Below are 26,585 nucleotides of genomic sequence, written 5' to 3' on the forward strand. Positions count from 1 at the left end.
ATAAAAAAATATGTGAGAAGAATACCTCAACGCGTGTAAAAAGAGCAAGGCACAGAGTGTAAAAATTATTTATAAAGATAAATTCAATTTCAGATTTTAGGACATTTTTTTGGCTTATACGGTCATGTATAAAAAAGTTCATTGATTAGTAGAAAATTCGAGTATCCCAAGGTCGATGTGCTTACCATTTGAAATATGAGGTCTGCTTTGATTCGGGCAAAATAAAACTAACGAGTCAGATCTCATTCTACCCGGTCAGGTATTGCACTGAATCAGAATTGAGATAATTCTGTCTCCAGTCTCCACTAGTCACTAGACCACGAATTCGCATCCTCTGAGATATCTCAAACTTTGAGTGTTTTTTAGGAAAATCTCAACCGTTCGAATACAATCTGCACGAACCTCAAAGCACAAATAATACCTAGACCACTGCAGTCTCCAGCATATCAAGACCGGGACTGCTCTGTAACTATACACCGAGACGATAGCGCAAGGACTAAACCCCTTCTCTTTCCACAGGCAACGATGGCGGGAGCGCTCCTTCGCGCCTCCCCTCTCTTCCTTCTGTCGCCCCGCCTCTCTCTTCTTGCCCGCATCAAGTCCATCTCACGCGCACCGCGCTTGCCCCGACCACCGTATTTCACACCCTCTTCTACTACTTCCACCTCTACCACAGTCGAGGCCCTTCATGAGCCGGACACACCGGCTAAGCTATCTCCATTGATTTGGGTGAACAGAACCGCAAATTGCGGTGATCTTGGGGTGAGTGATGTAGGCAAGCGCGTAAGGTTGTGTGGTTGGGTCGCCTTACACAGGGTCCATGGAGGTCTCACCTTTCTCAACCTCAGAGATTCATCTGGTATCGTACAGGTGTAGAGAGCATTTTTTTTTTTTTTTTTTTTTTGTAAAGACCAAAAGTATTATCTTTGTGTTCGTGCTGTTGCAGATTTTTGTTTCATCAATCCTTGGCAGTCCCTTTCACGTTCAAGTATTTAATTTTCACAAAATTATTAGCTTTCATGCTGAAGCATTTTCTTGTTCTCAGGTAACAACTCTTCCAGAAGAGTTTCCTGTAGCTTATAGTGTGGCAAATAAACTACGAGTAGAGTATGTGATAGCTGTCGAAGGTGTTGTCAGGTCTCGGCCGGCTGAATCATTAAATGCGAAGATGAGAACTGGTGCTATTGAGGTTCTTTTTTCGTATCTGATTTCTTTCTAAACCGTATTTGTAACTTTTATGACAAATCACATTGAATTACGTGAAATGGAGGTTAAATTAAGTTTTGCAGGATATAATGTTTATATTGAGGAGTAGAGTAAAAAATGGTATTTTTAAAAGAATTGCAAAATTCAATTGATGGTCAATTTAAGTTACCTGATTAAGCAATGAGCATCATGTGGATAGATATTTTAATGCAGGTTGCACTGGAGAATGTCCAGGTGCTGAACCCTGTAAGCCGTTCCTTACCTTTTCCTGTTACCACTTCTGACGAGGTGAAGGACATGGTCACTGAAGAGATTCGTTTGAGGTATTAAACGGTTGCAAATGAGAACCACAGTACCACCTGTTATTATAGCAGTAGTATGCCAAAAGATTGCCAACAATTGGATCTTTTTTTTTATTTTCTTTTTTGTTTTGGGCTTTTGTTAAACCTCAAGTGAGACCAGTATCTGTATTGATACCGGCATGGCATCGTTCTTGTCTGCTTTTCTTTTCTTCTTGTTTCTTTTTTCAAGTTAAAGATAATGGCTTGAAAAACTTGTGTTTAGGTTTCGTGTGCTAGACTTGAGGCGGCAGCAGATGCAGTCAAATATAAGGCTACGTCATAATGTAGTTAAGCTTATGAGGCGTTATCTGGAAGACACACATGATTTTGTCGAGGTAGTGTGTTATTTTCTTTTTTATGAAATGCATCATATATTTTGATATTTTATCACATTTGCTATTGACAGTTTGACACTAATGTATCTCTTATTTGAACTGTAAGACCAACTTCTGTCAGATTTTATTGTTCATATAATACATGTGCAGCACCCAATCCTTAGTCTATGGAAAGGGTTTTATAATCTGTAGATGTTGGCAATTTTGACCCCAAGCTTACCAATTTTATCTCGCTCCAAAACTCAAATTAAACTAAGATTAAGCCTGGGCTGACTTCCTTTGGGTTCCATGTTTATATAAGTTGGTTGGAAAAGGTTCGGTTGTGTTAGATGGGGACATTTTAGTTGTTCTCCTTGTCTACATTGTTGTAAATGATTTAGTTTTTCATTTGCTAAGCAACACAATTAAGTTATAGGATTTTAACTGGAAAAATGTGATTCTTTGGGTGTACTATGTAGAAGCCCCTTTCTTAACAACCCATTTAAGTTTTTGTGCGCTTGATTCCATCTCAAATTAATGTGATAAGAAAATATAAGTTCCTGTATTTATAGTCATGTTGTGGGATTTAAGGTAGATTGAGACTCCAATACTATCTCGATCCACGCCAGAAGGGGCACGGGACTATCTCGTACCATCACGAGTTCAGGTACTTCATATTATTATTTTTTTTAAATCAGGCTCAGACAATTCCTTGTTCATATTTGTCAGTTGTTGATTTCCATCTAACTATATTTTTGGGGTTTATGAAGCCAGGATCATTTTATGCATTGCCCCAAAGCCCTCAACTTTTCAAGCAAATGCTTATGGTATCTGGTTTCGAGAAATATTACCAGATTGCACGGTAATATACATCATTTCCCTTTTTTATACAAAATTTGCAACTTATAATGTTATTTGGAGCAGCTTTCTGACTTTTAAAATTCTTAATATATTATCTGTGGATGAAAAGTATTATACTTATGATGTTATATGGAGCACCCTTCTGTCTTTTAAAATTCTCAATCTAATATTTTAATTTCTATTACTGTTCATCTTTAAACGAAGTGGCCTCTGTAAAACAGATGCTTTAGAGATGAGGATCTGAGAGCTGACAGACAGCCTGAGTTCACACAATTGGATATGGAAATGTCTTTTATACCCCTTGAAGATATGTTGAAGCTTAATGAAGATCTTATAAGACATGTATACATTTCTTTTTAGTTATATTGCCAGTTTTACCCTCCCAACACTCCAGTATCAGCCTTCTAAGTAACTTGGAACTATCAAATGTACCTACAGGAATGTACTTGTATAGATTTACCAGTATGATAGGGTATCCAACTCTGTATATATACTAAGCTTCTAGCTATTAGAACAATAACATCTCTTATTTGTCAGGTTTTTCAAGAGATAAAAGGAGTACATCTACCAAACTCTTTCCCAAGGTTGACATATGACGAAGCAATGAGTCGGTATGGTACCGACCGACCTGATCTTCGTTTTGACTTAGAACTCAAAGATGTATGCTCTTCTACCATTATTGAACTATGTTCATATCAGCAGCAGGAACAGAAGCGCTAGTTTTAATAATTAATAACAATATGGTGATAGCATCATAGTTGCCGTCACCATCATCATCTTTATCATCATTGTTTATTTCACCTTTTTTTCTTATATTTTCCTTTATTATTCTTATTTGGGTTTGTCAACCGAGGAAGAAATAGGGTGGCATCTGGTTTATACATTGTAACAGTACAAAACATTACATAATGTTTTTTTTTTTTTCTCTCTCTCTCTCTAATATGCAGGTTGGTGACATTTTCAGGGGGTGCAATTTCAAAGTGTTTGCAGACTTGCTAGCAAAAGGGGGCATAATAAAAGCCCTATGCGTGCCATCTGGTGCCCAAAAATATTCAAACACAGCACTAAAAAAGGGTGATATTTACAACCAAGCAATTAAGGCTGGTGCAAAGGGGCTTCCTTTTCTTAAGGTCTTGGACAATGGTAATAGAAAAGAAAATGCTATTTATTGCATCTACATGAGTGGATTTTGAAACTTTATTACTTTATGGTGGCATTTGCCAATGTCCTTGTAATGGTCAGTACCAAATCATACCTGTTGAAGACCTTGATTTCAGCACTGTCTTTTAAATTTTACCATTTTTGCACTTAGAGCTGCTATACTGAACAGTGCCCCATTATCTGTCAGCATTTCTATGGGCCCAAACTGATCTGGTAGGCCAGTACATATGAGAATTGAGCATGAAGTTACGCTACAGGGTCTTCATGCAAAGATTCTTTTGTTTTTAAGGTTGTCGGGCGAGTTGCCCAGTCAACGATTTTCATTAACAAAGAAAAGTTTTTACATGCACTCCTCAGGAGCTAGTAATTAGGTGATGCCCATAGGACTAATGTTCTACACCACAAGCCACACATGCATGTTGGTAATTGTAGAATTTCAAGTCGATTTGGCACAATATCAAGAGGCCAATGATCAACAGTTTGATTTTCTGGCCCCTTGATCTTTACTCAACAAGATATGGTCCAAATTTTATGATTTTTGGCATATACGCATTGATTGTAGAATAAGATCAGCAGTTTAGAATTTTAGATTTGTTCTTTGAGATTCAGATTTTGAAATATTCCCAAGCACAATTTAGTTCATGGAATCCCTGTGAAGTTTAGTGTTCAAACTGGTTCAACTCAAATGTCAGATAAGAGCTAGATGGTAGTTGAAGCTAGTAAAATGTTGTTTTATTAGTTACATTGTACCAACAACAACAACAATAACAAAGCCATTAGTCCCAAACAAGTTGGGGTAGGCTAGAAATGAAACCCAACCTGTGAGGGTTTCATTTCCATAAAAAATGTTGTATTTTATGTTGGCTCGCCACGCTTATTGCAACTCTCCTCCTTTTTCCTGGCTTGGGACAGGCTGTGGAGAAACTACACAGGCGGAGTTATATTTTACTGTGGTTCTATTGTACCAATGATACAAAAATTAAAATTGAGATGCTTGATTTGAACAAAACTACTGTTCAGTTGAGTATCTTTTATTAATCTTTTTTTTTGTTGTTGTTAATTTTGTAGATGACCTAGAAGGAATACCAGCTCTTATCTCAAGTTTAAGTCCTGACAAAAAGGAGAGCTTGATAAAAACTGTCAATGCAAATTCAGGCGATCTCATCTTGTTTGCAATTGGAAATACTGCAAGCGTGAATAAGACTCTTGACCGACTTAGATTGTTTATTGCCAACAATTTGGGCTTAATAAACCATGTAGGTACAGAAGGTTTTCCTCTCATGTTCTACTTGACTTACGTTTTTTAAATCTAATTTATTTGACTTTTATTTTTCTGGGAACTTTGTAGGAAGTGCATTCAATACTGTGGGTTACAGATTTTCCAATGTTCGAATGGAATGATTGTGAGAAAAGATATGAGGTTAAATTTGTTCTTTTTTTTAACCTTTTGTAATTGCTTCTACTATATAGAATTAGCACACGACCTGACCTGAAAACCTGACCAAGCTATCCAAACATCAAGCTGACGCAATGTGATTTTTCAGAATCCAATCACCCTAATCCTGACTGGATCCTGAAATCTGATCGGCAACCAGACTGACTTCAGCCTGACCTGTTTGACATGACACCCCATCCTGCTTAACCCGACTTGTGACCTTTGTTTGACTCGGAAACACCAATTACTATGTGCATCAATATTGCTGGGGCAAAAAACTGAAAGAACCTACCTATCCAACCCAGCTGACTTGCACCTGAGTCTGCTTGACTCAAAATGGAATAACCTGAGACCAAACACAACTCTTACTCTGAAATGACCCAAGCTGGCCTGACTTTCTGCTACCAAAACTTGGCCTAACCGGGTCAAGCTTGTACAAATTGTGGAGACCGATTTCTTAAGGTTCATTTACTTCTTAAGAGGGTTATTACCAGCAAGTACTTGCGACATTTCTAAAGTAGCAGTCAAAATTAAAATTCATGCTTAAATTTGGTGATTGGAGTTTTATCTGGTAGATAACTAAGTGCTAACTGTTTACATTTCAGGCCTTGCACCATCCATTTACAGCACCAAATCCAGAAGACATGGATGACCTTGCCTCTGCCCGCGCTTTGGCCTATGATATGATCTATAATGGAGTTGAGGTATTATTACTTTTATTATAAATTAATGGATTTATTAGTTTGCATTTTTCCTTAGATTTTTCTTCAAATACTAGTTAAGGTGGGTTGGCTTGAATTATAAATTGACAATGGTTTAAGTTATTGAACAATGGCCCATCTTGTGGTGTCTATCCAGCCAATGGCCCATCTTAGCAGTCAAAGTACTAGAAATTGGGATGGCAACAAGCAGGAGTCTTGGATTATAAACTCCAATTGGCACTATTATGGATATGGGATTGTTGCTTCGTGTCTTTGATCCTTCTATAGTTCATGCAAAATGGATAAATCCAATATGTATAAACATTTGATTTGTGCTATTCAATTGTAATTGGATGGCTGATTTCCAAATAATTGCATGTTCAGACTTCATGTCATCATAATTACGCAAGTGGTAACAATTAGGATCCGTGCCATATAAATGTTAATTCATGGGGGCATATTGTTGATTCATCTGTACAGTGCGCTATATTATATATTTTTTTAATATTTTTTGCTTCTCCTATTCTATTTTCTAAATTTTAGATTGGGGGAGGGAGCTTGAGAATATACAAGAGAGAAGTTCAAGAAAAGATTTTGGAAATTATCGGCATCTCTCGAGAACAGGTTCCTCTCTCTCACTCAATGTTTTAAAATGCGGTTTTGTTCATGCATGCGGAATGCTTCTGCATACCACATAAGCGGTATATGTGGATTTTAATGCGGATTTTAAAATAAAAATTCACACACACACACACACACACACACACACACACACACACACACACATATATATTCATATTCATATAGTTGAATTTATTTCCACATAACCAACATGAAGTGTCCCTTATTGTATATAAAAAATACAATAATTTGGGATGAGATAGTAAAACTCTGCATAATGCATATGAACTTTTAATTACATGCGTTGCATATTACGTTTTTAATCCGCATATCCGCATATTCGGACCGCATATGCGGATGCATGTTCTAAACTGCATGGGAGGGACTGCATGACATTCTGAGCATGGCTGCTGACTGCAGCCGCATATGTGGTTCATGTGGCCGCATTTTAAAACATTGCTCTCAATTGCGCATAGGTTCCCACACTACTTGAATGCCTTTACAAAAACTTTGAATTTAGAAACTGAGAGTATTGGCACAGTTGTCAAGTACCAAATCTGCAGGCTTTTGTTTCAATTTTCAAGATGATTACTTGAATTTATTTGTTCAATTAGGCCGAAGAGAAGTTCGGATATCTTTTGGAATGTCTTGATATGGGTGCCCCTCCACATGGTACTGTATTAGCTTTTGCTATTTTTAGCACTTTTGAATATGAATTATTGAAAAGCACCGTACATTTTTGAGTAAAAGTTTTGTACAATTGTAAACCGCAAATTGCTATAATGAGAAAAGTCCAATCTGTCCCAGTTCATTATTAACTATCATAAGAATTTTGACATCTTTTGTTTTGTACTTGGTAGAAGTTCACGTGATTACTGCTGAAAAATTGTTGTACTAACTGTGTGTCTACTTACATACATACAGGGGGAATTGCTTATGGTTTGGATCGACTAGTAATGCTTTTGGCTGGTGCGAGTTCAATTAGAGATGTGATTGCATTTCCAAAAACCACCACTGCACAATGTGCACTTACAAAGGCACCATCAGAGGTTGATCCACAACAATTGAAGGAGCTCTCTTTTTCTAGTAAATCCGAGGTTAATTAGTCAATTAATTTCTGTCGAATTGCTTAAATGTAAGACTTATAATTATAGAGTTAAACACCTTTTTGAGAACCTAATTATCATTCAAAGAATAACATATTATATTGATTTTTTTTTTTTTTTTGCTTATACTCTTTGCATTGTCAGATTGTTAAGAACCAATGTTCTGGGGAATGCAAATAATTTCTATTGGTTCCAGCAAAGCTTTCTTCAATACAATTTTCGTTTCTGCTTGAATCGGAATCTTCTTTTGATCCATTTTTTTTCAATACAAGGCCCAAAATAGTGTTTATGAAAGAGCGCAATATTTATGAAAAAATTGCTTGCTTTTTTTGTTCTTTTAGCTCTTTTTCATTTTCATGGAATGTTTGGCATGTGAAATGTGATACTCCAAAATAAAGGCTAATTAATAGGCTAATCTTCTTTTAGTTCTTTTAGCCTATCAATGGAAACATAGGAAATTCCATTCAGTACTTAGCGATGGACTTGTTCTTGGTGAAGGATTTAAATAAGAAATCCTTATTTTATCTCAAAAATATATATCTAATTAATAGGCGGTCAGCCTCACAACATGTCTCCATGACATATCTGACAAACCAGCATTAACCCAGTGCGATTTTGTCAATTCGACATTATTTTTATTCTTTTCTTTTTCTGGGTATATGATTGGACCATCTAATATTAGTACACCACTGCAACCGAGATGTAATATACGAATTGATAGCTCAAGCTGTTCCCTTTCAAACACTAGTATTTTACATTATTTTCTTTTCTTTTTATCATTTAATAGAAAAAATCATTGCCTTTAAATATTATAGAACGCCGAATAGCAAAGTAGTATAAACTACAATATTATAAAGTTTGGATCTTATAAGATTGCAATATAGTATATCATATTGAATGGTTCAAATTGATCATTTTAATCTAAACAATGAATTTATAAAATTAAAGTATAAGATAATTAATATTTTCCAAATACATTATAGCTTACCTTTTAAAATGTCGTTCCAAAAATCGTTTCAGGTACAATTTGAAACTTTTCTAGGGTAGTTTATGTAATATATATATATACATATATATATATATATAGTACGGCTAACGCGCTTCCTCTAGCATATGGGCCGAAATACTTCCGGTGGAAAGTTGAAATTTCAAAATCCAAAAAGTCGATCTGAACCGTTCATCTTCTTCTCCATATTAATATCTGCTTGGAGACCAAATTTTACATTTTTCTGAAATTTTTTACTATTTATTAAGCCATTTTGAAAATCGCTGATCCAACGGTAGCTTCTGATTTTTACTGTTTGGTAAGCCACCGTTGGATCAGCGATTTTGTAAAATACTTAATAAATAGTAAAAAAATTCAGAAAAATGTAAAATTTGGTCTCCAAGCACATATTAATATGGAGAACAAGATGAACGGTTTGGATCGGCCATTTAGATTTTAAATTTTAGATTTATGGTCCAATGCACAAATCCCTCCATGCATTGCAATGCACCATAGCCCATCTCTCTCTCTCTCTCTATATATATATATATATATGTCGTTTATGTACCTGAGATATATTAGAACTCTTTAAAGTTACACTATTTTCTGTGTTTTCATGTATGATTTATGTACGGCTAATCGTGTAATTGTTCATTGTATGAGGTATTTAAGTATTTCAAAAGGAGAAATGTTCTGGTACCCCAAGTTATCATATTCGAGCGCATCCTCTTCAAGTAGTTTAACAAAAAAAAATTTCAATGTTGTCTAATTTTCATTTCCAGCGTTAATATCCAAACATTTAAAGCTATATTTATAACATTTTACAATCTTACTCGCAAGCATATAAACCTCTATCTGAAAGCATTAAAATTCTAAATCTATATAGTTTTAAGTTTTAACTCCTAACTACTTTTGTCTTTAAGCCAAAAACAAAAAGATTCATTTCACCCACTCTTTTTTATTTTTTCTCTTATCATTATAATTTATTTTTCCGACGATCTGTGATGAATTTTACGAAACTAAAAATACGAACGTTTTCTATTGGATTTTATCTTTCAAATAAGATCCATGAAGAAATACTTTGAGTAATTTTAAAGTCATTTGTTTTTTTTAAAGTAAAACTCATTAGCACTTTAAATTTTCAAGTTTTTAAATCTCAGTCTACAACCATTAAAATTTGAAAGGCTTTGTGCATGAGGTTTATATGTCTAGAGATTTAAAGTGTTATTAACGAGGTTTATATGCTTGTACATGAGGTTTATATGCTAGTAAACAGAGGTTTAAATTATTTTGAAGCAAAATAAAAAAAAAACTGAAAGTCACAAAAATTTAAAGTGGTAAAAAAAATTACGACACAAATATAACTGAAAAGTTATTCTTCATGGATCTCATTTGAAAGAGAAAATCAGATAAAAAACGTTCATATTTTTAAATTCGCAAAATTCATCACGGATTGTCGAGAAAATGGATGAGAATGATCAGAGAGAAAATAAAAAAAGTGGGTGAAAGAAATATTTTCCTTTTTGGCTTGAAAACAAAAGTAGTTAGGAGTTAAAACTATACAGATTTAGAATTTTAATGCTTGCAGACAGAGGTTTAAATGTTTACGAGTAGCATTGTAAAATGTTATAAACATAGCTTTAAATATTTGGATATTAGCGCTAGAAATGGAAATTAGATAATATTAAAAGTTTTTTCTGTTTAATTACTTGGGGGACATACTCGGAGATTTTGTTTGGAGTACAATTATCAAGCTCCTTTCAAAAGATATATATTTGTATCCAGAATTTGCTTAATTGACGCTTTTTCTAACTCGTATGTTTTATCTATGGAAGATAATTTATGTTGTCGTTTGTGAACAGCTAATTTTCTTTAAACCGAAGTCCTAAAAAAAAAATCTATATTTCTTGTAAGTCTGTTCCCAAAAATTATTTTAGAATCTATTAATAAGTAATGCACTAAATATACAATTGGAGCACGCCACGAAAAATCTTATTAACATTTTACAATTTAAAAAAAACAAACGACTGATATTCCATTCAGATCAAATTCAATCCGGCAACTATTGTGACCATAGGAGGCTTGCTTTGAGATTTGTGCCAAGCTAAAAAAATGGTCCGAATTTTCCACTTGCACCTCAAGTATCTGGGAAGACTGGGATGATACAGATTCAATGGCAGCAGTGACACGCCTACGCCTATCCTTCGGTATCCAACTATTAATCTTTTAATCTTAACTCTGGATTGAAGTTCAAAAATTATAAAAGCAAAGCGCACCTGATGAGTTTCTGTTTGGGTCAACTCAGCTCAATAATGCATAAAAAAAATTACTTCCAAACTTCTAAATATAGTCAAACCCCTTTGGAATCCAAGTTCCCGCAAAAATTCATTTACATGTGTACCCCTACAACATTTCAAATTTCTCAAGTTTATATATTTACGGTCAGCGCTTGTCAGTTTTTTTGTTTCTGAATAAAAACGACAACATCATTCATAATTCATATCGCATTCGATACAATGCAAATTATATATACACCTGGCGTCATCATTTCATTTTCACCATCAAATGCAAATACTTTTACCAAGTATTATTCATTCAGACCTTATATTTACTGTGTATCTGGAAAACATCCGTCTTTGAAAATTACACAAGGACCTAATTAATGGAGATAAATCTAACAATATTAGTCTATCAAACAATGACTATACATGAAGAAGAATATACTTCTTCAATATATTGAATAAAAAAAAGTGCACTTAAAACAAAAATGTACTGTTCTGTTCAATATGATGAAATATAAGGTGCTAACTGAAAAGTTACACAATTTGCCTTTCTTTTGACAACAACAAAGTAAAGAGAGAATAGCTTCTTATATAAAATTGCATACCTTCCTTTATCAATAAATTATAGCTAATAATGCTCATTTAAATAACTTAAGGTCTTCTTTCAAGTATCTTCACATAAATCACAAACCCTTTATTTTAAAGGAAGTATATTCAATTGTTCTCTAAACAAATGCAAGTTTCATTATCTAAACAAAGCTATCCATTAACCAAGTGATCTCTATATAAGGAGTTCTTAGCAAAAATATTTGTAAGCAAGTCCTTGCTCATTTTTTTTACTAGCTCTGAAGAACTGGTGCACAGATTTAGCAATGTTAAAAATGGGGAAGGTGCCCAGAGGCTATGTACCGATACTTGTAGGAAAAGATAAAGAGAAGGAGAAGGTTCTGGTACACACAAAGTTACTGAAGCATCCATTTTTTCTGGTACTACTTGAGATGGCTGTGCAAGAATTTGGGTATGAACAAAAGGGAATACTTCAGATTCCATGCGAAGTCGAGCAATTCATGCTGGTTAGAGCTGCACTAAACAAAGGAAACTCATGACATTTGTTTTACTTTGTAAATTTTCTTTTATTTTCCTTACTTTTGTTCATGAACTTACAATTGTAACATAGGAGTACCAGAGAAAATTAAATGGTTTTGTGTGGGAATTCCTTCTCTTGGAATTTAGTGTGCTATGAAGGAAGATCATGGTTAATAGCAAAATCATCGTATTTTTTATTTATGCTCCACAAACCTTCTTTTTCTTTCTTTTTTTGGGCTTGATTTCTCTAACTAAAATCGATTGTTTTACAAGTGTTGAACTTGAAATCTATCCAACAAACAGAGCTTTGCAATTGTTATTTGGAAACACACTTTGATCCTTTCAACATATCGAATTCGTGCTATTTCATAGATGGCATGATTTCTCGAGGTCTTGTCACGGATTCTGCAAATTAAGATCGATTCATTCTATACTAGATGTTTACCTGTTCTACCAATTGTAATAGAGAATATTTTTGTAATATTGTTAGATTACTTCCTGTTTTGTTTCTCCCTGTAAGTTGTATAAAGAACCTTGTAGTGGCTATTTTACATTCATGCTTATAAAAACAAGTTTACCTGTTACAAATTTAGATGATTGCAGAAAATAAATTTGAATCAGTTTTTTATGAAAATACTTTCAAAACCAAGAAAATAAGTTTACAAGTGTGTTGCCAGATATAGAGGGTAACTTTTGAAGTATTGTGCAATTTCAGTATTATTTTAAATTTCAACTAAGCGTTAAAAACTAATTGATGCAAAATTCAAATTATTTACTACATGGTAAAATATACACAAAATGTCTTGATTTCTATCTAGTTCATATTGACTCGAATGTATTTTATAATTTGTTGTCAATTGTCAACAGATCTTCAACCAAAAATAATTATTGTCGTGCATGTTTGGAAATAAAGAGAGAGAAACAAAAGAAATTGGAATTCAAGCTATGTAGTTACACCTCATTATGATTTAAGTTGAAGGTGAATCAAACTTGCAAAAATGAATTTAAAAAAAAGTTTTTTTAGCACTTTTACGAGCAAAACTAGTGTGTGCTATGCTCACCAAGAGTGTTTTGGTGAGCGTAACTCCAAAATCTATCGGATTGGCTTCAAACAATAAATTAAAACCTTTGAAACCGATTTATTTCATGAGTTGCATGTACATGTAAAATTTTGAAATTTTCGAATTCATTTGGTACAAAATAAAGAGGTAAAAAAATGAATGCATTGAAATAACTTTTATAACTTCAATTTTTTTACCGCTTGACTCTGTACTAAATATATTCGAAAATTTCAAAATTTTGCAATTACACTCATCACTCGTAAAATAGATCGATTTCAACGGTTTAGATTCGTTGTTTGAAACCAATTTGATAGAGTTTGAAATTATGCTTACTAAACCCTCTTAATAACCATAGCACACACTAGCTTTACTCCTTCAGCCCCCATTTACCTTCTAATTGATAAGTAAGAGCAAGGTTAAATATATAAATTAATAATAGAGTTTGACCAATTCAAGGCCTTAGCTGTGGGATTGTTAATATATACATAATACATCAACAAAAATCTTTTTAAGGTAAATCAGTAAATTGCGATACATATATTAGTGAGTAAAGCTAGCGTGTGACATGCTCACCAAGAAAGTTTGGTGAGCATAACTCCAAAAGTATATCGGATCGACGTCAAATGTCAAATCCAAACCGTTGAAATTCATGTACTTCATGAGTGATGCATATACATGCAAAATTTTAAAAGTTTCGAGTTTATTTGCTACACGGTCAAGTGGTCAAAGAAATAATAAAAATTGAATATATAAAATAACTTATAATAAAATGTTCATTTCTTTGACCACTTGACCGTGTAGCAAATAAATTCGAAACTTTCAAAATTTTGGATATATATGCATCACTCATGAAGTATATGGATTTCAACGGTTTGGATTTGGCATTTGACGTCGATCCGATATACTTTTGGAGTTATGCTCACCAAACTTTCTTGGTGAGCATGTCACACGCTAGCTTTACTCTATATTAGTTACATAAATACTTGCATTATTTTGTAACGAATTATACGACGTTAGAAACTTAAAATGGGTTTGTTATCCTCGTTTCTTTTTAAGCTTCACCATGGTTATATAAAATATATCTCTCCATTTTTTTTAATTTCCTCCTTTGAACTTTTATTGGAGTACACCCTAAGCACTTGGATGATACTCAACTTAATTGTAGTTGTCATGTTATAATAGCCTTTTTTTAAAAATTGTATTATAAGAGTAAGGGATTGATTAGACCAATAAAATTTTATTAACACGATTCAATATAATTGAGATCCAAATTCACATTGCCTCAAGTTTCCTCAAAGGATATGAGTGCATTGTTAATTACAATATTTTTATGGTTATAAGACAGGTGAGGTGGCAACAGAACAAAGTTAGGACCATTAAATGAGAGAGATTTAAAAATTAAACACTAATGCTATTGGTTAACTAGTATATGTTTATAGAAGTCAAAGCAAGTCGTGGTGGTTGAACAGTATGAAGTATATTTCAAGAAAAGAAACGGGCAAAGATATTATCAAATGACATACTGATTTGGTTTTATCTTTTATATAACACACGAATCACATGTTATTTTATTTTGACAGTATTATTAGTGCGTTGTATGAAGTCAAAATAGTGTTGTTAATATCTTTACGCAACAAAGAAATGAGAAACAATGTGCGAGCACCAAAATAAAACATAACTTAACCTTTAGGATTTTGGCAGATAAAAAAATATATAAATTTCCGAATTAAATTTGTTAATCGCAATAATATTAGCAAGATATTATCAAGATTTCTATGACCTGAAGTCCTAAATTATGTTATCCACGGTCCCAACTTATATTGTTGTACAATTTCATCAATGAAATACCCAATCATAAAAAAAGAAATTCCCAAAATTATTGTTCATTATCGTTTAATTATTTTAAATAGTGTATTTAAAGTAATTAATTTATATCATGTACTAACATACTCGCCAGACAATAGAGTTGAATATTAATTTAAGAGATATATTATTTCTCGCCAGAATTTAATCGCCCCCATTTCATCACAACATAAATTGCATACATGGTAAATCAAAAATCAACTACTAAGTACTAACGAAAGCTTGCAAGTACCAGCAAACACAAATTGGAAATGTCTAGGACCTGTGCCGATCCTGTGTGGATGTTGGTTAATATGGAAACATCACTATGAGACCATATTCGGAGACAAGAGATTGCCACCACAAATGCTGGTAGATCTAACTGTTAGGATTTTGTTGTACTAATTATATCTATTTTTCAAACTTGGTAGCTTCTATCAAGCATTTCAAAAAAAAAAAAAAAAAAAAATGCTGGTAGATCAGATCTGGCAAGAGGTTCACATATGGTGAAAATACTGATAGGAGAATTACTGATCTTTAGTGAGTTCTCAGATGTTGAAGCAGTGGACGCATTTTCTTATTTAAGAATTCATTAAAGATAGATGGATAGATCAACATATGTAATTTATGTTATTTGATGTAAATTTTGACAGCCCCCATCAAATTATCGAAAGAAAAGAAATACTAACTAAAGCAAAGGGAAGGTAGAATATATGTTTTGTGCCAAACGCGCTTGATTGACCCACTTATGTCATCTAAAATTGAATTTTTATAGACGTTAATAAATTGATTTAGTGCGTTCAGTTTAGAACAGACGTTACCAGATCACAAAAACAAAAACCATGCTACCCGAGGTTGCCAGTTGTAGCAGCACAAGAGCGATTCCCATGCAATCTTAGGTAAAATCCATACTAAGCGGTGAGAGAACATGCAACGAACAAGAATCGGGGGCTGTTCCATTGTTATCGGATCAAATTCAGTCCGATTTCAGGTCAAAACTGTTCAAGGCTATCTAGTTAATTTGTTGGGGTTTGATGCTTTAAAATTGTATTGTTGGACTATTTAAAATATATTGAATTATTAAGCTATCTGTTTAATTTGTTGAGATAGCTAAAATATATTGGATCACTGAACTCACATCACCGGGACAATATCATTTTTCATGATAAGGTGAAGGTCCAAAACCCAATTCATGTAAATTAATTTTGGATTTTCAGAGTAGAGCAAGAATTTTGATGAACTACTCTACTATGTAATAAGCTGCATCTGCCCCTGATCATTTAGGAAGATTTTAATTTCGAAGGGAAAAGGCTGTGAGCAAGAGGAGAGGCCACAGCTCTGAGCCCTCTATAGAATGTCATAATGGAACCAAATATGATCAATAGATCCCAGCTTACCATTAAGAGAAAAACACTAATCGTACAACATCAAGTAATGATTGTAATCTTACAAAATTTATCAAAACTTGAACAATGGTACAGCATCCTATCATTACAATACAGCATTCACAAATTCTGTGTCAACCAATAAACTCGCTCAATTCTGAGAACAATCCTACACTTGCTTAAAAAAAAATAATTAGGACAACATAATATCTATCAAGAGCTAGAACATTTTACCAAAACTTTAGCCTTCTTTTTTCCGCTTTTCAACCCCACACTCTTCTCTTTCTCCCTCACTCTCAAAAACTCATCAAATAAATTAATAGATGCGCAGGTACGGTTCAGTTCCCCTTTCAACCTCTCATTCTCTGAAATGCCCCCAAGGACCTTAAAGTGCTCTTCAAACCTCACATTTACTTCCTCCTCTCCAATAACTTCATTCTCAACATTTCTCATTTTTTCTGGGTCCAAAACAAAATATTCCCTGTCTTCCCTTTTCCTTTTACGTTTTAAAGAAGGGGGAACTTTTGTGTTCATTGGTTTAGATAATTCCTTCTCAATTGTGGACTCCCAAAATGCTTGAATTGGATTCAAGGCGACCAAAGAGGGGTTGACAATATTTTGTGTTGGTTTTAAATTTGCCATGCTTAGAATATTTGAGGCCATCTGTGAAACACCAGGGTCATAGTGCTTTGATAGAAGGCTTAGCTCCCATAAAACTGAAGCAAGCGCCCCACTGAGGTAGGGATCCGTGACCTCTGGTTGGTATTTCTAGAAAGCAAAAAAATAAAAAAATAAAAAAAGAGAAAATTGATAGACTACACACTTAAGTGTACTTAATTGGATTTGTGTGAGATCCTGCCAATATAATATGTGAATTCAATGAGGTGGTACTCCAAAGGGCCGACCTTTCTATATACCCAACTAATGAGGAATCCACATCCCTTGAGATAACTCAACATTTGAATTAAAACGTGTAAAAATATGAACCATTCAGCACGAACCTTGAAGTAACCCATTTCTTATTAATACTTCCCCCGTGCATCTAAATAGGCAGCGTTTAAAATCTGGCCCGTAAATCCATCAACTCAAATATTGAGTTATCTCAGAGGATACGCTTCCACTAATGAGATGCATATCATTTGGCGAATACACATGCAAGAATTCCACAAGACTGGTTACATGGAACCGGGCTTGAACATTTTGAACAAATAGAAAGTAGTTCCTAGTTAGAGGTGGCACTGGTCACAAACCCTCACAGCATCTGTCGTAACTGAACAAAGTTGGTAGCGGGCCAAAATTTAACCTTCCAATCTCTTTCTGAGAAAAGGTTGGCTTACCACAATGAAACCAGAAATGGAACCACCACCAGCATCATTCTCTAACAAACTTCGGCATTTAGTATTCTTGTGTAGGAGTTGCTTCAGTGTGGCCAGGGCTAAAAATATATGAAAACAAAAGGATAATCATCATAGATATTTATTAATATCAAACTTAATTAACAACTGTGAACCGACTAAACAGTTATTATAAACTAAATGTCTCTATAATTTAGGTAGGCTGTGCATCAAACTTGGTGATCTGTAAATCAATTAGTCATCCATCAAGCAATTTAAAAAAAAAATGAGTTCTATCAGCACCTTAATAGGTAACAAACTATTCCCAACTTGCACTAAATTTAATACACAACATATCTAAACTATCAAGAACATATCACAATTTCACTTTTCTGATTTTGATAACCATTTTGTTGGTTGTCATGCTGTGAATTGAATGCAGATGTACATTTTTCCCTTCATTAATAAAGTTGGGCTTATGATAAAACATCGCTGCATGATAGAAAATTGGGTACTACTTCCAGCAATTAACCTAAGCCCAATAGGTTTGAAGAGCTAAACTAGGATTAGATTGATTAAACAGGAAAAACACGTGGGTAATTCTCAACAGTGCTTAAACAATTCCAGTAGGTGCCAAGACCATTGGGTCTTCAGGTTGATGGGGTTTAGCATGACCTGTCCGATCCATGCTAAATGACCTCCTAGTGGGTTTGGCCAGCAGGTCATGCATGACCTGCTGATCCATTTAAACATTGAAGTCAGAATGTTTATCAGTATAGAAGGCCATGCTACAATTGCCCACTAGTTTCAAATTTAATATATTATTAACATTTTGACAATTTAGTAGGTTAACCAGCCAGTTCAACATAATCCAAGCAAATCCAAAGCAGCCTGGCTAGAGTTTCTGTTTCAGCTAGGCTTTACTAGATCCACTAGTGATATCCCAATTTAAACTCCTAATAAAAACTGCTAACCAAGCTGATATCCTGATTAGAGTACCTGACATAGCTTCAGCTGTACCAAAGGAGAGAGAAAAGGTAGCTAGACGTTTTATAAAAGCAGCTGCACGTTGCATGTCATGTTGCCTACCATCCCATAGCATTGTCTTTAGTGCCTCTGCTAGAACCTCTCCTTTATCCCTATTTTTTTTTTCCATTTCAATACTTAAAATCAATCTCACTATAATCATGATAATTTTCTTGAAAACAAAAGTGAAATTTTAAATTTAACCTATCGTTTTTGTCCAACATCATATGAGAACATTTTACATGTCACAACTGAATAATGCATTTGTAACTCTAATAATGTTAACAAAGGAAACATTGGATGCGCCACTGTAAGTTCCACAACAGAACTGGCCTAAATATAATGAATAACCAAAACCTTGTTAGCTTTGACTGTTCCTTTGCATATACATTCTTTGGTCTAGTATGGGCTGTATGATACAATTTTGATGTATCAAGACTTTGTGAAAACCAACTTCAGGCCTAAAATCCAATTACTTGGGGAACTTGGTATAACACAAAATAAAAGGTAAACAATAATACATTTAGAGGCCTGAGTTCCCTACCAAAGCAACAATTTGAACACAGACACACATAGTGGAGGAAAAGAGGGGGAGTGGAGAGAGAGAGAAACCTGTGGGGCCGATACTCAAGTAGGAGGTTGTACAATTGCACGAAGAAATCTTGCAAATCAACATTTAATGCATCCAAATTGCTCTTCATAATCTTAAATGCAACTATACAGCATTGCAACCTCTCAGACACAGTCAATCCATTGTTACTTCTACTACTATCAGAAGTTTTTGTCTGAATGTGTGTCCCGCTACTAAAGCCAGAGAGCTGCTTAAGGCATGACATGAGGTCAGCCATGAAGTCAAGGTCAATTAAATGAGAGAATTTCCCAAGACCATCTAAACATGGTGCAAGCAGCGGATGTGCATGGGACCTACTCGTCTCTGTATCAGACCTGGAATTTTGTAATTAAAAAATTACCAATTAGGAAACCGACATTTGGATGGTCCGGTACAGCATGACCATTATACCAATTTTGTATCTTTTACCATCTAATAGACTAATACTATCATCATAATTTTTCAAGCAATTTCAATTGTACCACTACAAAGTACAAAGTGTCACAATATCAAGGATACACCTAAAACTACAAAATTTAACCATGCCATAAAAAACATTGGATATATCAAGCAGTCCCCTGCAAACTATTGAAGAAAACATCAATGAAAACCTCTCTTCCCCATTTACTTTAAAAGATGCCTAACACCTGCTTATTGCTCTACAAGTACAGTAGGAAAAGAGTAGGTTTAAGACAGTAAGGACATGCATGATATTTACATGCACTGATTGGTAGGGTATATAAGATACTTCTTTTGCAGGGTATACATAGATACTTGATCTCTTAAGAGGCACACACCATACTTTTTGGATCCAATAACAAAATATTTCATGTTTTCCAAGCACAACTATTAGTTTTTCTATTAGGCTGTCATGAAATGCAAAAAAAAAAATGAAAGAAAAACAATACATATAGTAAAGAATGAAACCTAGGATCAGAAGAATCGACAGCATGCTTTAAAATACGGAAATAAGTTTCAAAAACAGCTGAAAGTGTGTCAGATTGCATCCTTTGTCTCTCCTTTGAGCCAGGGGCAAAAGAAACTGCTCTGTAATCTGCATAAACCTAACCAAAAAGATAAACATAGTCATCAATTTTACTGGCATCAACATTATCATCCCATGCTATCATGGCCTGCAATCATTAAAACCGTAAAAGAAATGAAACACAAGCTGGCAAAGTGTTATCTACTAATTCAACAGTCAAAGAAAATCTCATTGGCCTGGAGCAGTACATATATATGGAATTACCAACACAAGACCAACAAGATTAGTCCCACAAGGGCAGTTTCAACAAAGCCTCCTGCATTCCCTTATAAAAAGGAACGGGTTACCCAGAGTTTCCCATTGCAGTAACTGGAGTCCAAATGAGGCTACTGGTGTGACCATTAGTCCATCAATACTTGTATTCATATCAGCTTGAAAATAAATATTAAAAAATTATAAGTATTGAACATGCATTCGCTTGCATACTGTATTAGATACTGATCTGACAGAGAGGTTTGGCAGTATAACCATCGTATCTTGGTAACATAGTCAATAAATATATCAACCAGTGGTTTTTCACAGTAATATATCAGTGACAGGTCTGACCAGTGAAGTATTAGCATCTAGTACAAGGATTCTGGAGAGAAAGTTACCTCTTCTCTTGTCTTAGCAATCAACTCCTGTCTGCTCTTCTTCCTCTCACTAGGTTGCAACAGTTTCATTGGATCCTCCTGTTTATTTCCTTTTTTATTTTTCTTAAATTTGTTCTTTTCTTCAGTTTTGTTTTCAGGCTTCCCCAGATCTTCGTCAAATCTCAGAGACAGAAAAACCTATACAATATGTAACAACAAAAATGCTGGTTACAAGGAAAATTCAATGAATCCATGTTGATACATTCTACTTCGACTTTGTTGAACATGACCCTCCCCCAAAATAATTAAAAATTGAACCAAAATCATAAAAGCTTGTTATTACACACATATATGCTATCAGGATGTAAATGGCAATCACGTGACTTGACTAGCTGTGCAATGAGTCGCACTGCACGCACAGTTCCTTCACCTCCATGCTTTCCTTCATTCTTAAACAAAGACTTGATTGCTTCACAACACAATTTCCTAAATCAAATAATTTTAAATAAGTAATTAAAAAAACTTTACTTGATTATCTATAAACAAACAAAACTATAGAAAATAATAGAAAACATTAGTGTGCTAGTTTTGTATTTTTCCTTTTCCTTTTAACTTTGCACCTGATGACATCATCTGAAGAGCTAATGTTCCTGATGGTACCAGCCAATACAGTCTCACAAAAATTAAAGTGTGGGGCCACTTCTAATAGAGTGCACATACACCGTACTGCAACTTGCTTGAAAACAGGCTTCTTCTGTAATGCTACTAGCTTTTGCAGATAGGCCTGAGTAAATAATTTTGCAAAAATATAAAAGATTCATGAAAAACAAAACAATGAGAATATTAAGCATTCTCTTTATACACGCATTACAGGCTAACCATCAATTTTGTGGTGAAAAAGAGACCTTGTAAGAGCGCAAAAGGGTATATTCATAATAGCGTGTCTTTCGTACAGCTTCTGAGACTTGCATTGCTAGCTCCTTTTCAGTAAGTTCCCTTATCCGATAACTGAAAACAATAATAAGAAAAATCTCAGTTCATTTAGAAAACTAATCAAAAAAATTATCAGTCTTGGTTTATGAGTGTCCCATTAGCAAGATATATTTTTTTCTTTTATCCTTTTTTCTATGGTGAAATTTCAATTTAAGAAACCAACAAAGACGAGACAATCCAAACTCAATCAACACTAACTAAGAAAAAAAGTAAAAATTACTTTACCTAGGTATTATATCTTTAAAAACAGCTAGCATTGACATAAGACCGAGCTTTATAACTTCAGGATCTCTGTCTTCGCAAATTTGCAAAAGGTCCCTCAAAGATCTGATATTACCTTCCGGGTCCTCAAGCAAGGCTGTCCCTATCTCGGCCAATTTTATCTTTTTCATTCCAAATGATTCTTCAGCAGAAATTTCTTCTTCTACTTCTTTCTGTGTATAGAATAAAGATATTTATTATGTATATACCCAAAAATCATAAAACATCCATATAATCTTGTTAGAAAAAATAAAAGCTTCCTAAAATGTAAGGATTTTTCATAGTATCACAAAGCCTGCAGAATACAAGTATGGACATGAAATCTCAACCCTCATCCAGTACCTGTACAGGTACGGCAAAATGACAAGCTCATTTTCACCAGTTACAATTACAAAATAAAAAAACTTGTAAATTTTCTCCAATAGCATTTAACAGTGCCGCATCATCAAAATTTCTTGATTTTCCAATATGAATAGAATACAAAATGACTCTTTTTATCTGTTGAAACAAACTTTTCATATACCCTCATTATAACAAGCAAGGTTCTAAATAGCGTTTATAGCGGCATAGCGGGGAGACAAAAAAAAAAAACTTTAGCAAATAGCGCAGCTATAGCGGAAACTATCATAAATAGCGTTTTCTTATTTCAAAAATTATATTTTATATTTCTACTAATAGTAAACATGTCTCATCGAGAAAAAAAAACACCAAATTGATTCAGAAGTTATAATATTCATATTGAAGTTCAATTTCTCACGAACAAGGTCCCTAGGCATTGTTTTAATTTTTCATTTTTGGAAAACCCAACAATAATGCATAATACAAAATTTAATTGATATATCGGTATAGCCCGCACATGTTCCATTATATTGATATAGTTTGATAAAGTAAAAAAAAAAAACCATCTGGACATTAACGCCCATTAAAATTGCAAAATCATAAGCCCATGTAGCATAGCGGACCACTATTGCCGCTACGCGCTACACGCTATAGCGAACCGCTATTAGCGCTATAGCGGCCGTAGCTTGATTAGCGCAGTTTTACCCCGTAGCTTAGCTTTCTAGGTCCAAAACCGCTATAGCTAGCTATTTAGAACACTGATAACAAGTGAAAAACAACAACAAAACTAAATAGGTACACTGACAAAAAAACTTATAACAATAATAACAATGATAATAACAAACAAATTAGAAAAGCATATTACCAAAACTTCTGACTGTAATTTTTCTTTTGGTGAGTCGGGCGCTATATCTTCATCTTTGTTTAGCTTTTTAGTATCCTTTCTCTCCTTCTTTAACTTTACACGTCTCTCAGCTTTTGTGAGCCGGATTGTGCCGCTCTTTGAATCATCATCTTCTTCAGCTGATTCTGTGTCTGCTTTTCCTTCCCTAGTACTCACCTTCTTGTCTAAATTGAAATTAACAAAAAAATAGCAAATATAATAAGGTATGTACAAGTATGATACAGACATTACTCATACATTACAGATTAGGTCATTTTTTCTTCTGTTCAAATAATGTTTATTTAAAATCATAGATTCATGCTTGCACTTCCTATCATGCAACAGAAGGCCTGTACAACAAGTAAAAAATTGTACAATGATGATCGTGATCATGATGATGCAAATGATGAAGTATAAAAAATAAACATTTCACAAAAATCACATTGACAAAATTAATGTTTAAAAGATTTCATACTTGTCCTATATTGTAGCTTCCCATCCAATGTCTTAATAGGAAGCGCATCAACTGGGTCGACATAGTCATTTTCCAGTGAATCTAATGGAGCTGCATTTCTGTTTTTCCTTTCATAAAGCCTCTCTACCTCATCTTCAGACTTGTTTGCCACTCGGGTTACATGCCTTCAAGACCAAACTTAGTTTCAGATTCAGTGAAACAAAATTATATAAAAAGAACAAAAACAACCTCGACACCAACAATTTGAGTACTGTTTGCAACTTTGCATAGCATTATGTACCAGTATGGTACATTAAGGTCAGTCTATTAGATGGAGCTTTAGAATAAAAAGAAACTCCATTTCTAATGAAGTCATGATTGACGTACTACAACCTAAAGGATGTCATACAAAATAGCAAGAAGGTATGCAGGCATTTCTAAAACAGAGTGATTTTTTTTATTAAGACTGTTCCAACATAATTCGGCAAAACTGGTAATGTAGGTGGTACTAAACATGCCACCAGTCTCAACACAAACAAATGCACCACTATGCAGCACCTATGAAAATGATAATCTCAGGGGTATGCACTATGCAGGCATACAAGTTCCCGAAAATTGTACATATTACATCAAACAGTAACAACCTACCTGTCAATCTGCTTTTTATCAATACGGGTCAAAAAATTGGTGAATTTGGGATTTTCTGAGAAAAACTCCATATCCTCATCAGATATTTGAAATTCTTCATCCGGCGTTTCGGGTGGGAGAGCTGGAGGCAGGATAACATTTTTCCTTTTCCCCATTATCCTACAGGGAGACATTAAATTCAGAAAAAGGTAGTAAATAATAAATTAAAGTTTTCACTTCTGCATTCACGGGATTAATGGTGTGTCCCTGGTACAGCCAATTTCAAAACACCAGTATAGCGAGCACTTTATCCTTGAGCACTAATTCCTCTAAAAATCATCCTTGTCTAAATGTCTGGCACTTGGACTATATTGATTGTTAGTGATAAAACTGCTTCAGCCTTGAGCCTATTTTTCTTGCACAAAACGAAGCATATATCAAGCAAACTATTCCACCATATTACACCATATTACAGATACACCAATTCTGCTCAGCACCCTGCAATAGTCAACTACATATATTCCTAGGAATGAACCTTAGTCCTTGTATCATAAGAGATAAATCTATGAGCGGCAGTTTCTCTTGATACCCGAAAGTAAGGTTCAATTCCATAGGCGAATTCATTTGGCGAAATTTAAAAGTCCGGGGGTTGCCGGATGGGGGTAATACAACCGTACCTCAGAGGCGCCGCAGGAAGTCGGAAGAACGCTGAGAGACGAGGGTTTAAGGCTGGAAAATATTTTCTACAAATACGCTGAGAGACGAGGGTTCAAGGCTGGAAAATATTAAACCCGGAGACACGAGGGTTTAACGGGCGGTCCGGCAATAAACCGGAGAGGACTGTTTTCGGTCTGGTTCGTTATAAAGATAAAAGAACCGTAAACTTTTCATTAACCGGGATGGTTTTATCTAGAAAACCGGACCCCGGTGGACCATAACATACGGGTCATCGTGGATTTACGTATAATTAATGACATTTTTTATTAAAAGAAAAGGCTTTATTGTTGCCGATTTTTTTATTAATAGAAAATAAATAAATAAAATATTGAAATACAACATAACTTTTGAATTTTGTCGAAAACTGAGTAGAACGGGTTGTGTAAATCCGTCCCACCGGACGGGTCTAATTATCCCGTCCGGTTAATTAATAGTTAGCGTTAAACTCAGCGGAGGAAAAAAAAACAAAATCCGGACGGTATGCTTCAACCCGTCTCAGATCAAAGAAAAAAAAAAAAAAAAAAATCCGGACGGGTTATGTAACCCCGTCCAGATTTGAAAGTTTAAATATTATATTATTATATTATATTATTATATTATATTATTATATTATTATATTATTATATTATATTATTATATTATTATATTATATTATGATTTTATATATATTATATTATTTTTTGTTTTTTATATTATATTATATTTTTTTTATATTATATTATTATTAATATACTTATATATATATTATGTTATGAATAGAACTAGTTTAGTTGTGCTTAAGCTCACCAGAGTGTTTGGTGAGCTTAACTCCAAAACTTATTAAATCGGTTTCAAATGACGAATTCAAACCATTAGAACCTACCTATCTTGCGAGTGATGCGTCTACATGTGAAAATTTTAAACAGTTGAATTAATTTAGTATAAAGTCAATCGGTCAAAATTACAAGGTTAATAAATTAATTTTAGTGCATTTATTTTTTGAACGCTTTTTTACCGCTTGACTTTATACTAAATTAATTCGAACGTTTAAAATTTTCACATGTAGATGCATCACTCGTAAGATAGGCGGATTTCAACGGTTCGAATTCATCATTTGAAACCAATTTGATCGATTTTGAAGTTAAGCTCACCAAACACTTTGGTGAGCTTAAGAACACCCTAGTTTTAAACGTTCGAATTAATTTAGTATAAAGTCAAGCGGTAAAAAAACGTTCAAAAAATAAATGCACTAAAATTAATTTATTAACCTTGTAATTTTGACCGATTGACTTTATACTAAATTAATTCAACTGTTTAAAATTTTCACATGTAGACGCATCACTCGCAAGATAGGCAGG

General features: G+C 34.1%; 2 protein-coding genes across 2 annotated transcripts; one reads left to right on the forward strand and one right to left on the reverse strand.

Annotated features, from left to right (window-relative positions):
• The first annotated feature begins 446 nt into the window (after window positions 1-446).
• Window positions 447-7,946, forward strand: LOC144572342 (tRNA synthetase class II (D, K and N) family protein). Its single transcript, XM_078321882.1, has 15 exons — window positions 447-870; window positions 1,046-1,189; window positions 1,420-1,529; window positions 1,771-1,882; window positions 2,457-2,528; window positions 2,632-2,723; window positions 2,944-3,064; window positions 3,260-3,382; window positions 3,670-3,865; window positions 4,952-5,139; window positions 5,232-5,303; window positions 5,924-6,022; window positions 6,563-6,643; window positions 7,255-7,312; window positions 7,565-7,946. Exons 1-15 carry the CDS (start codon window positions 526-528, stop codon window positions 7,744-7,746), a joined length of 1,995 nt encoding a protein of 664 aa, XP_078178008.1. The 5' UTR covers window positions 447-525; the 3' UTR covers window positions 7,747-7,946.
• Window positions 7,947-16,401: 8,455 nt separating this feature from the next.
• On the reverse strand, window positions 16,402-25,286 carry LOC144572165 (nucleolar complex-associated protein 3-like). The gene is made up of 14 exons (XM_078321603.1): window positions 25,209-25,286; window positions 24,553-24,711; window positions 23,926-24,089; window positions 23,433-23,635; window positions 22,193-22,401; window positions 21,880-21,982; window positions 21,595-21,758; window positions 21,322-21,460; window positions 20,996-21,172; window positions 20,285-20,421; window positions 19,360-19,692; window positions 18,721-18,860; window positions 17,725-17,822; window positions 16,402-17,155 (listed from the first exon to the last, which is right to left on the reverse strand). Exons 2-14 carry the CDS (start codon window positions 24,705-24,707, stop codon window positions 16,601-16,603), a joined length of 2,577 nt encoding a protein of 858 aa, XP_078177729.1. The 5' UTR covers window positions 24,708-24,711; window positions 25,209-25,286; the 3' UTR covers window positions 16,402-16,600.
• Between the last annotated feature and the right edge of the window lie 1,299 nt (window positions 25,287-26,585).

Source organism: Carex rostrata, chromosome 20 (genome assembly GCF_964058835.1).
Source record: "Carex rostrata chromosome 20, lpCarRost1.2, whole genome shotgun sequence".
Taxonomy (NCBI): Eukaryota; Viridiplantae; Streptophyta; class Magnoliopsida; order Poales; family Cyperaceae; genus Carex; species Carex rostrata.

Bases quoted from the DNA above. Each gene is read 5' to 3' on its own strand.
- LOC144572342 (XM_078321882.1), top strand. From the start codon at position 526: ATGGCGGGAGCGCTCCTTCGCGCCTCCCCTCTCTTCCTTCTGTCGCCC. The intron at 1,530-1,770 runs GTATTAAACGGT...ACTTGTGTTTAG, and splicing joins ACTGAAGAGATTCGTTTGAG to GTTTCGTGTGCTAGACTTGA. The intron at 5,140-5,231 runs GTAGGTACAGAA...GGAACTTTGTAG, and splicing joins ATTTGGGCTTAATAAACCAT to GAAGTGCATTCAATACTGTG.
- LOC144572165 (XM_078321603.1), bottom strand. From the start codon at position 24,707: ATGGGGAAAAGGAAAAATGTTATCCTGCCTCCAGCTCTCCCACCCGAA. The intron at 22,402-23,432 runs GTAATATGCTTT...TTCTATACACAG, and splicing joins AATTACAGTCAGAAGTTTTG to AAAGAAGTAGAAGAAGAAAT. The intron at 21,759-21,879 runs GTCTCTTTTTCA...TTATTTACTCAG, and splicing joins CCCTTTTGCGCTCTTACAAG to GCCTATCTGCAAAAGCTAGT.